The sequence below is a fragment of the Tamandua tetradactyla genome, chromosome 6 (genome assembly GCF_023851605.1).
Source record: "Tamandua tetradactyla isolate mTamTet1 chromosome 6, mTamTet1.pri, whole genome shotgun sequence".
In the NCBI taxonomy this organism is placed as follows: Eukaryota; Metazoa; Chordata; class Mammalia; order Pilosa; family Myrmecophagidae; genus Tamandua; species Tamandua tetradactyla.
Window position 1 is genome coordinate 106,427,959 of NC_135332.1, and position 12,505 is coordinate 106,440,463.

A 12,505-nucleotide genomic window follows, 5' to 3' on the forward strand; every position below is an offset into this window, starting at 1 on the left:
ACCAAGAACAGATGACACGAGCTATCAGCTCAAAAAACCCTCTCTCGATTCGAACAACTTGGTTTTCCTCACGGAATACCTAAACTTCAGGGTTTTCGAGGATATGTGAGGTGGTGAGTGGTGGACGAGGGAAGCACAGATTGGGAAGCATATTAAAATGGACCCCAGTAAATGTATGGCCGCTTTATTTTGGAGGGAAAAAGTTTTCAGTCACAAGTAGTCACAAGTTATTATAGAAGACCTGCATTGTGGGAAGAAATGTTCAAGACACAGGCTCTGTTTCAGCACATGTAAACTCTCACCGTGGAGCTACACAGAGAAGAAAAGGAAACATATCCATGCAACAAATATTTTTGATCCTCAAGGACAGGAGACATCAGTGTGAACCACAGATCGAGTTTTCAGCAGGGATGGGGTGAGTGGGTACGGGGTGGTGTTTATTTCTAGACTCAATGAATTAAGAAAACAAAATATTTGTATTTTCAACACATTTATTATTTTTCCAATCTTTGGAAATACTCTGAAATACATGAAATACACTCTGATTATTTATCTCCTTCACTGTTTGATTATCACATGTGACAAAAATCACCATATAGTGAATGTAGAACAGTCACATTACAGAAAAGGAATCATTGTGGCTTTCTATTAGTGTGAAGAATGGTAAGTTATTTTAACAGATGAACATAGAATGACACGTCAAAGGCTTTCAATTAAACATATAACTTTGCTGAAATGAAGAAATATTTCCAGTATAAGTTGGACAGAACTGATAAATCAGTGCTTCCTTCTCTTCCTCTTGAGAGTCAAAGTGATGACTGTTTTTCCGAGCTGCAAGCAAAATTAAGTGTTAATAAAAAAATAAATAAATAGGGTGATAAAACTTTCAGAGGGCTACTTTATAACATTTCTTCTTAAGATCAGCATTATTAAGTGGGAACGTACTACCAGGAGGCAAAACGCTGGCCATTTCTCCCGACGAGAACAGCATGTGATTGCCCACAGTCTCTCACTGCTGCAGCAAGCTTTGGCCTGTACCAGACGGAACGTGGTGCAGGCTCTACCATATAACCACACATTTTATTAAGTGACTACTTTGTGCAGGGCCTGCAGACAGAAAAAGAAGCAGGACAAGGTCCTAATGCTAGTTTATTATAAACGTAAGCCTGCACACTGTAATGTTTGTTTATAGTGTATCTCCATTGCGAAGAATGAGGAAAATGGAAAAACTGGCAGCACTGAGGCAGGAAGAAGTGAGGTGAAGGACATTTTCTACAGATACAGCAGAAATATGAAAACCAAGGTGGCCTACTGTGGCCACAGTGAGTATTTGGTGTGCTTAAAATGTAGACGTGGGCAGAGGTGAGACCGTGCACTTTATCCCAAAGCCAAAATAAAGGAAAATAGGCTCTTATGATATTCTGAGAAAGAAGGATACTGGAAGATAAAGACCAAATAAATAACCTGCCCTGTGATACTACTACAACAAACTCTGTCCTGCCCTGTTACTGTCTCATTCACATCGGGTTTTTTTCACTCCTAAACATCCTAAACATGGAAATATTTATTTGGACTAATATTACATTAACAGATGAATCATCGAATTCCCCAAAGTTATTCTATTAACACGTCAAAGGCTTTCAATCAAACATAACTTTGCTGAAATGAAGAAATATTTCCAGTATAAGTTAGACGGAACTGATATATCAGTGCTTCCTTCTCTTTCTCCTGAGAATCAAAGTGATGACTGTTTTTCAGACCTGCAGTATTACCTACAAAATTTTTTTTTAATTTGAATTTTTAAATTTTGTCCATTCTGCTTTGGGGGTGAAAATCATGAACCCAGTAAGAAGTACTTTACTTCCGGAAGCAGGAGGGCTCATGGAAATGAACAATTTAGAGCAACCTTGGCAATAGTATTAAAACAAGGCTCGCTAAGTTTTCAAATGGCTGTGGCTCCCCAAAGTGAAGCCTTATCCTCTGCAAGTCATATCCATACCTCTGCCTTACACCTATATCACTCAACTAAAAAATGAGCATCTACAACCAAATTCTCAATTCTACCCACAAACATAACTTGATGTGAAATGTCTCTATTTTCATCCCCCACAACAGGCAACACTGATTAAAGTTCTCCAGTATGCCAATGCCTACAGACAGGCAGTCTTAAAATCAGAGACAGATGGATATATACTCCATTTACATAGTTTTCTTGAAAAAAAATAACATCTAATTCTCAGAGGACTTTTAACTTCTTCAAAAGAAGAGCAATGGAGGTTAGCATTTGAGAAAGGAACAACAACAAAAAAACTCAATATTCTTTATGCAGTTGTTCAACAACTTCGTCCACTTTAAACTATGCAATACTGTTAGATGAAATAATTGTCTTGGTTTTACATGAATACCCAATACCCAATATCTCAATTTCAGGGCTTTTATATTATTTAATACTTTGTCTTTTTTTAAAAAAATGTTAAATTCGTAGAGCTTAAAAATGTTTACAGAGGTGAAGAGTACCCAAAAGTTTAGATGAGAATAACTGTCTTCAAAATTTATATATTAGAGCATATTACCTTCATTAACAAAAAACTCTGCTAAATAAAATGCAGCTTTCACGGCGTGAGGTGAATGAGAAATGCCTTTCTCCTTCCCCCACTCATAAACTGCTTTCTCTGGATGCCACTGGACACCATAGATTGGATATTCATATCCTACAGGAAGAATACAAATGTAGGAAGTAAAGCATAGTCTAAACATTAGTTATAATTATGTTCCATGTCTTCTACAAGACATTATTTTTATAACTCACTACATCAGACAAAATAAATATTTTCTCAGACAGACTAAAGAATTTAAATTCACAATGTGAAAAATCCCAATAAAAAGTTTCACTGATTTGCAACCTTCCATATTTGTAATATGATTCACTATTCCAGATAATCACAGAAGAATAAAATATTTGAGCCTTAGAATATATACACTCTTCTCTACTGCAAGTGAATCATTCTCCTGGACAGACCAGATGTTAGGTTAAGAAAAAAAAGTATCAATAATGTAAAAATACTGAAATCATACAATGTATCTTCTCCAGGCACAATGGAATGAAGCAAAAATCAATAACAGAAAGAGAACTGGAAAATTCACAAGCATGTGTAAATTAAACAATGCACTCAAACAAGCAAGGGGTCAAAGAAGAAATCAAAAGAAAAATTAGGAAATAGTCAAATGCACATTTTATTAGAGACACAAGTTTCCTCCATTCTGGATCCCTCTTCCCCCACTTCATCCCATCTATTCTCCCTCCCCATAATGGCTTATTCATAGGAAAATGAATTACACAAGCACTTGTGGTGTCCTCTGATGTGGGCTAGCTTGTCTCAGTCTGTGGAATTTTTACATGACTTCAGGGTGCAATTTTTAAAACAGTTCCAAAGAATTTAAAAGTTGGTAGTGAAGATTCTTGGTAGCAAAATGTAATTATTTTCATAATTTTTATATAGGTCACTATATATTGATAAAGGGCTCAATTCAACAAGAAGACATAACAATTATAAATATTGTACTTATAATTTATAATATACATTACAATACAAATATAATTTATAATATACACTAACAGCAGAGCCCCAAAATGCATAAAGCAAATACTGACAGATTTGAAAGGAGAAATAGATAGCTCTACATTAATAGGAAACATCCACAGACCACTTTCAATAATGGATAGAACATCTAGACAGAAGATCAATAAGGAAAAAGAAGACTTGAACAATATTCTAAATCAACTAGACCTAACAGACATCACTGAACACCAGCAGAATACATGCTTCTGTAGTGCAAATGAATCATTTTCCAGGACTGAGGTAAAAAAAAAAAAAAGTATCAATAAATATAAAAATATTAAAATCATACAAGGTATCTTCTCCAGGTACAATGGAATGAAGCAAAAATCAACAACAGAGGGAGAATTGGAAAGTTCAAACAATGCATTCAAACATGCAAGGGGTCAAAGAAAAAATTACAAGAGAATTAAATATTCTGAGGCAAATGAAACAAAACACAACATCCTAAAACTGTGAGAAATAGCAAGGACAGCTGAGTGAAAAATTTATAACTCTTAATGCTTACATTAAAAAAGAAGAAAATCTGAAATCTGAGATCTAACCTCACAACTAGAGGATCTAGAAAAAGAAGAGCAAACTAAAGCCAAAGAAGTAGAATAAAAACAAAAAGAGAAGTAGAATAAAAACAAAGATAAACAGAGACCATCAACAAAACCAAAAGTTCTTTGAAATGATTCATAATATCAACAACCCTTTAGGTAGACTGAAGAGGATGCAAATAAATAAAATCAGAAAGGGAGGGCATTACTACCGACCCCATGGAAATAAAAACAATTTTAAACAGATTAATAGGAACAAATGTATATCAACAAATTAGATAATCTTGATAAACTGGGCAAATTCTTAGAAACAAACTATTTACACCAACTCAAGAAGAAACAGCAGATCTCAACAAACCAAAAACTAGTAATAAGACTGAATCAATCATCAAAACCCTCCCAACAACAACAACAAAGAAGCCTGGGACTAGATAGCTTCAGTGGTGAGTTTTACCAAACATTCCAAGAAGAATTAACATAAATATTACTCATAATCTTCCAAAAAACTAAAGAAGAGGGAACACTTACTAACACACTCCATTCCATGAGGCCAATATTACCCTTGTACTAAAGCCAGATAAAAATACTGCAAGAAAAGAAAACGACAAACTAATACCCTTTATAAATACAGATGCAAAAACACTCAACAAAATACTAACAAAGTGAATCCAAAATCACATTTAAAAAATTACACAGCATGATCTAAGTGGGATTTATCCCAGGTATGCAAGTGTGGTTTGAAATTTAAAAATCAATTAATGTAGTATACCACTTTAAAAGAATGAAAGGGAAAAAAAAATCTCATGATCATGTTGATGCAGAAAAGGTATTCGACAGAATTCAGCACCCCTTCCTGCTAAACACTCTTAGAAAACTAGGAACAAAGGGAAACTTCCTCAACATGATAATGGGCATATCTGAAAACCCACAGATGGCATCATATTCAAACAAGAAAGTTTGAAAGCTTTCTCTCTAAGATCAGGAGCGAGACAAGGATACCAACTGTCACTACTGTTTTTCAATATTGTACTGGAAATTCTAACCAGAGCAATTGGGCAAGAAAAAGAAAGAAAAAAGGTATCCAAATTGGAAAGGAAGAAATAAAACTCTCTTTAGATGACATGATCCCATATGCAGAAAATCCTTTACTAATCCCCAACAAAGCTACTAGAGATAATAAATGATTAAGCAAAGCAGCAGGGTACTGGATCAAAGCAAAAATCACTTGTGTTTCCTGCACTAGTAATGAGCAATGTGAAGAGGAAATCAAGAAAAAATTCCTTTTACAACAGCAACTGAATCAAATATCTGGAATAAATCTAACCAAGGATATAAAGGACAGAAAACTACAAAATATCCCCTAAAAGAATCAAAGCCATAAATAATGGAAGGACAGTACATTTTCATGAACTAGAACACAAATATTAAGATGTCAATTCTACCCAAAGCGATTTAAAGATTCAGTGATGTGAAAATTCTAACACGCTTCTTTGCAGATAGGAAAAGCCAATTATCAAGTATTTTTGAAAGAGTAAGGGGCATCGAATAGCCAAAACCATCTCGCAAAAGAACAAAGTTGAAGACTCATACTTTTCACTTTTAAAATTTATTACAAAAACTACAGTATTCAAAATAGCATAGTGCTGGGACAAGGACAGATATATAGACCAATGGAACTGACCTGCAAGTTCAGAAATAAACCCTCACATCTGTAGCCAACTGACTTTTTACAAGGATGCCAAGTCCACTCAACTGGGAAAGAAGAGTCCTTTCCACAAACGGTGCTGGGAAAACTGAACATTCACAGCAATGAAATGAAGGCAAGCTCCTACCTCACATCAAATATAAAAATTAACTCGAGGCGGGCCACCGTAGCTCAGCAAGCAAAGTACTCGCCTGCCATGCCGGAGACCCGGGTTCATTTCCCAGTGTCTGCCTATGTGGAAAAAAAAAAAACTCAAAATGGATCAAGGACCTAAATATAAGAGCTAACACCTTATAATTCTTAGAAGAAAACAGAGAGAAGCCTCTTTAAGACCTTGTGTTTGGCAATGATTTCTTAGAATTTACACCCAAAACATGAGCAATAAAGAAAAAACAGATAAAAGGGGCCTTATCAAAATTTTAAATTTTTGTGCAAGGGACTTTTATCATGAAAGTAAAAAGGCAACTTATAGAATGGGAGAAAAAATTTGGAAACACATATTCAATAAAGGTTTAATATTCAAAACCTATAAATTCAACAACAAAAAGACAAGCATCCCAATTAACAAATGAGCAAAGACCTCAACAGATATTTCTCCAAAGAGGATATACAAATGACTAAAAAGCACATGAAAAGATGCTCACCATCACTAGCTATTGGGGAAATGCAATCAAAACCACAATGAGATGACATTTTACACCCATTAGAATTGCTATTAAAAAGTCAGAAAATTAAGTGTTGGAGAGGACATAGACAAACAGGAATAATCACTCTTTGCTGTAAAATGGTGCTGCTACTGTGGAAGACAGTTTTGCAGTTCCTCATAAAGCTAAGTATAGAAGTACCATATGACCCAACACCCCCACTACTAGATATACACCCAAAAGAATTGAAAGCAGAGACTCAAACAGATATTTGCACACCAGTGTTCATAACAATTACTCACAATTGCCAAAAGAAGGAAGCAACCCAAGTATTCATCAACCAATGAATGAATAAATAAAATGTGGTAGATACATGCAATGGAATATTATTCAGCCATAAAAAGGAATGAAGCCCTGATATATGCTGCAACATTAATGAACCCTGAAGACATCATGTTCACTGAAACAAGCCAGACACAAAAAGACAAATATTTTATGGTATCACTGATTTGAAGTAATAATTACAATAAGAAAACTCAGAGTCAGGATCTAGAATATAGATTACCAGAGGCTGAGTTGGGGGGTAGGGAATGGGGAATTAGTGCTAAAATTGCACAGACTTTCTATTTGGCTTGTTTGTAAAGTTTTGGAAATAGATGGTGATAATAGTAGCAACACCTTTATGAATGTAATTAACAGTGCTGAACTATGTATGTGAATGTGGTTGAAAGGAAAAATTTTATGTCGGATATATGTTACTAGAATAAAAATTTAGTGAAAAAACACAGGACACATGGTGAAGCTTATTGTAAATAGTGGACTATAGTTAATGGTACAATTATAAAAATGTTCTTTCATGAATCAACAAATGTACTATACTAATGCAAGGTATTAATAATAGGATTGTGTGATAGTTTGAAGTGTATGTACCCCAAAAAGAAAAGGACATGTTCTTTTTGTCCATTCCTGGAGGTGTAGACCTGTTGTAGGTGAGACCTTTTGATTAAGCTATTTCCATTGATATGTGGCCCATCTCATTCATGGGGGGGTCTTAATCTCCTTACTGAAGTCCTTTATAAGAGGATAAAATACATACAGAAGCTAAGATATGAATTTAAGAGAAACTCACAGAAAAAGCCCCCAGAGAAGTTAAGAGGAAGCCACTGAAGCCAGAAGCTAGAAGCAACAAACCCAGGGGAGAAGGACCAGCAGATGCCACTATGTGCCTTGCTATCTGACAGAGGGGACCAAGTCCATCGGGAACCCTTCTTCAGAGAAGGTAGTATCCTATTGATGCCTTAATTTAGAACTTTCATGGCCTTATTAGCTTAAACTCGTAAGCTAATAAATCCCCATTATTAGAAGCCAGTCCATTTCTGATATATTGGATTCTGGCAACTTTCGCAAACTAAAACAAGTGGTATGTGGGGGGAGAAAAATGCACAATAATATGAACTATGGACTACAGCTGATAGTACAATTATAATATTCTTTCATCATTTATAATAAAGATACCACACTAAGGCAAAGTGTTTGGTAATGGGTATATATGGAAACTCAGTATTTTCTACCTGATTGTTCTGTAAATCTACAGCTTCTCTAACAAATAAACATATATATATATATATATATATATAAAATTATGTTCTCTGTGTCTCACACTTCAAATATCTAAGGTTTGTACATGTCTTTACCTGTGCCTACTGTTTATGCAAGTTCTCACTCATAGTGCTTTGTTTCCTTGTGCATTAATGTTTTCTTGGCTGTGAATTGCTCATTTTCCTTAAAATCTTACATGTGGAAAATTCCTTGAGGCCTGAGATGAATAGCAGTGAAAATTATTTATATTTGCTTCTGCCATGCATGTGGGGGCACTAGCAGTATGAGACAAGTTTAAATAAAATTCTTTACTTTGGACTTATTGAACGACCCAGTTAATAGAACGCAGGTCACACTTGGAGGCCAGGCTGAGTGAGTTTCTGAATGCTCACAGCATTATGAACACCATGGCCCACTTAGTACCAAAGTTCAAGATGGGCAAATCTGCTTGTGATCCTTCAGGCAGGATTCCAGGTGTGTCTTTCATCCTTACACTAAGGTTATAGCATTTCCAAGCCATGCGCCATGTGGCATCCTCCATGTTCGGGGGCTCTGAGCTTTTTCTCTAGTTCTGACTTAAAAACAATGCTGGCTTAAGTATGCCTCCAACTCTCGGGGCTTTTGGCCTGAGTATCTTTATTTTCTTGTCAGTTCATCATTAGGAAGGTATTTTCTACATGTCAACCACATCTTTTCTTGTCATCTGGAGGAGAATCTGTCAAAGTACTTATTGTGCTATATTGCTAGATACAGAAGTCACTTTCTCCATTTATTTCTTCATTTCCCTCCCCTACCCCATCCCTTTCTCTTTACTTTTCCTCATTTCATTCTATAAAATGGCTGTGGTGGTTTGGAACTGTGTATCCAAGAAAATCATGTTCTTATAATTAATTCATTCCTGTGGGTGTAAACCTGTTGCAAGGAGGAATATTTGATGAGGTTATTTCCATTAAGGAGTGGCCCAGAGTATGTCTTAATCCTCTTACTGATGTCCTTTTATAAACGGGATTGTGGTAGTTAGGTTCAGGTGACAACCTGGCCAGATGATGATGCCCTGCTGTTCTGTTTCTGTGGGACATAAGTTATCAGTATGTGAAATTCTCTGTGGCTGATGGCATTTCCGGTAGGCTAAGGGGTGTACCTTCCACAATGAGTGAGGTTTAATTTAATCAGCTGAAGGCTTAAAAGAGGGGGGTCAGAAGAGAGCTCAGTAGCTCAGCACACCTCATCTTAGCACTAGCCCAGACATTTGGAGATACAGAAAGGAATCACCCCAGGGAAGGCCACTGGAACCCAGATGCCAGGAGAGGCCAGCAGACGTCACTGGGTTTCTTCCCATGTAACAGAGAACTTCAGATGAAAAGCTAGCTGCCTTTCCTCTGAAGAATTATAAATTTTTCTTTTTTTTTTTTCGCGTGGGCGAGCACTGGAAATCGAATCCAGGTCTCCGGCATGGCAGGCAACAAGTCTGCCTGCTGAGCCACCATAGCCTACCCTAAATCTTTAACTAAATAAAATTTTATTAAAAGCCAATCCATCTCTGGTGTGTTGCATCCTGGCAGCTTTGGGAGACTAAAACAGGGATGAATACAGAGAGAGGGAGAGCGAGTACACATGCACAAATGCCACAGACACAAGAGGCTGAAAACAGCAAACCCCAGAAGAGAAGGGAGAGACAAGCAGAGGAAGTGATGTGCCTTGTGTGCTTTTCCATGTGGCACAGCAGCCCAGAATCACAGGCCCCAGTCTTTGGGAAGAAAGCATCATGTTGATGTTGCCCCGATTTGGACTTCTCACAGCCCTCAAACTATAAAGCTAATAAATTCCATTGTTAAAAGCCAACCCATTTCACAGTATTTGCTTTAAGAGGCCTAGGAAACTAAAACAATGGCCCAGAACAAAATACATCTTCTGTCTCCAAAAATGCCCTGAGCTCATCATTAGCCTCCATCCGCAGGCCTCAAGAGAACATGATTTTATTCATAGGAGAATAGAGATACAAATCAAAATTAATAAATATCAAATTATAAGTGAAATAAAGCATATATTCTACAGTGATACATACCTTCCATTGTTGAAATAAACTCAAGGTTGTTAACTGTATTTGTAGTTAATACATTGAAAAATTTCTTCAACTTTTCATTTGCCGTAAAATTCTACAGTATAAAAATAAAACAAAATAATTACTCTGTAGTTAAACTAAATCCATTGACTCTACTGTGTAATTAATATGATACCGTCACAGAGAGGCTCCAGATGTGGAAATTTGCAGTCAGAGGTTCTACTGCTAATGCCAGCAGCAAGTCACCAGGAAAATGCTGGAACATTCTGCTATGTAATGCAGCTGAAATAATTTAAGCACAAGAAAAATAATTTAAAACAAGAAAACATAATATCCATTCAAGTCACTTTTCTGCAGCCAGAGGCCACTAATAAGATATATTCACGATGATACATGATAAACAAAATACATCATTCCCATATAAGTATTCCAACTGAGCATTTAATTTGAATTAAAAATGCTCCAAACTTAAGTACTTTACTTCCAAAATGTTAACACGTATCAGCAAAATTATTATTATTATTATTATTATTATTATTATTATTATTATTATTATTATTATTTTGTGCATAGTCTGGGAATTGAACCCAGGTCTCCCACATGGAAGGTAGGCATTCTAACCACTGAACAACCTGTGTACCCAGTAAAATTCTTTTAATATGAGAATTAGCAGGCAAGCCATAAGAGAAAGGGTCTTCTAGACAGCTCTGGGGAACATTTTCTATGTGTGTATATATCTGTTTCCCCAGAAAAGGATCCAGAACTTTCAAGATATTCTCAAAGATATCTGTGACTGAAAGGTTAAAAATACTAACAAGGAAGAAAAGAACCATTAACCAGGCCAAGAAATGTCTAATATGGAAATAACAGTGAGAGCACTGAAGGCTCTAGAGGCAGAAGCATAGACTCAAATACCAGCAAAGGGATTTAAAAAAAAAATCCTGATAGGGCTCAAGGCCTTGATTCCAGGTGTCCCTAAACCAGGCCCCTCATTCTTGCTAAAGGCTTTCATGAGAACCCCAGTAGACTTGAAATGTTCATTTTTTTATATAATGGATTTCTTTAACACCTACAACCAAAACAGTCTGACCTAATATATATATATATATATATCTATATATATACTCCCCACAGGGTTCTTACAATGATTAAATGAGATGGGAGAATGAACTTCAAAACTAGAAAGCATTCTGTAGGCATCGTATATGATTATTATTACTTTCCTCCCAAAACCCTTAGGAGGACAAAAGAGTTGATAGCATTCAGTTCTAAGAATTTAGAGAGCATGTCACCTACAAGAATTATTATCTCTTGGCACAGCCCAGGGGAAAACACTGACACTATGATAAAATAGCAAACGTTTCCTGAGACTCCCAGTTAAGGTGCTTTAGTACAGTGTCTGGCACACACTATCTTATTCAGTCCTCACAGACAACCCTAAGACATAGACCCATCCCAGACCCAATTTGTGAGTTCTTAATCACACATGGTCCTGATGTCACTAGTTACAGTGCAGTCTCAAAATTCAAACTTTCTTAAGCCATTCTTATGAGCATAAAGGTGATAAGCTAGCCTGATTAAATAAATTAAGAATTAACAAATATTATGGGTATTTCTGACTATTATTTGCTATTAATTCTGCCCAGGAATGTATTTTTTAAAGGACTGAAACAGAATTCTTACCACTCGTGAAGTTCAGTGGCAAGGTCCTTGCGTGGGTATCTGTGCGAGTTAACAAGAGTTCTCCACTAACCAGAAATGAAAGCTCTTCAAATCCAAGACATGTGCCCCACACAGGAAAATAGATTCCATCATCGAAACTCTTTGCACAGTGAGAGAAACAGAAAACTAAGGTTATTTCAATACTTCCCCAAAACAAAAATCATATATCTGGCTTGTCATTTACAAGGCAGGTACCTGACTTATGCATGGACTTCTGAAGGATTCTCCTCAATCTCTAGGTGGGCTGCCACTTACCGAAAACTCCCAAACAATAAAATCAGTTTTAACCAACAAAGCTAACCTCAGCTGTGCTCGGAAAGAGGCTAACAGCTGTCAGTCAACTACCAAACACACACAAGGACCAAGCAGGGACCGCAAATATCAGACAGTGCTTGATAGGTGCCATTTGTACATCTTCTACAAGTCTTGCACTTGGGATCATGGTCTAATTTTGAATACACAATGAAATCCTTCCTCAAAGATCTAAGAAAATATGGGATTAGCTGCATTATAGCCCCTGCAGCTAATCAGATTTAAATCTGGAAGGACAGGAAGAGTCAGTAAAGAAAAGGCTAAACAAAAGTAAATAAATTTTCATATGGTAATAAAAGTTG

The 12,505-nt window shown here is 36.3% G+C and overlaps 1 protein-coding gene across 1 annotated transcript in view; it reads right to left on the reverse strand.

Moving 5' to 3' along the window:
• Nucleotides 1-473: 473 nt before the first annotated feature.
• GGH (gamma-glutamyl hydrolase) overlaps nt 474-12,505 on the reverse strand; it is a 36,507-nt gene continuing 24,475 nt past the window's right edge. The window contains exons 5-9 of the mRNA XM_077166861.1: nt 11,853-11,991; nt 10,345-10,451; nt 10,173-10,263; nt 2,574-2,711; nt 474-831 (exon numbers count right to left, since the gene is read on the reverse strand). Of these exons, the coding sequence (XP_077022976.1) occupies nt 710-831; nt 2,574-2,711; nt 10,173-10,263; nt 10,345-10,451; nt 11,853-11,991 (597 nt within the window). The 3' untranslated portion in view covers nt 474-709. The remainder of the gene's footprint in view (nt 832-2,573; nt 2,712-10,172; nt 10,264-10,344; nt 10,452-11,852; nt 11,992-12,505) is intronic.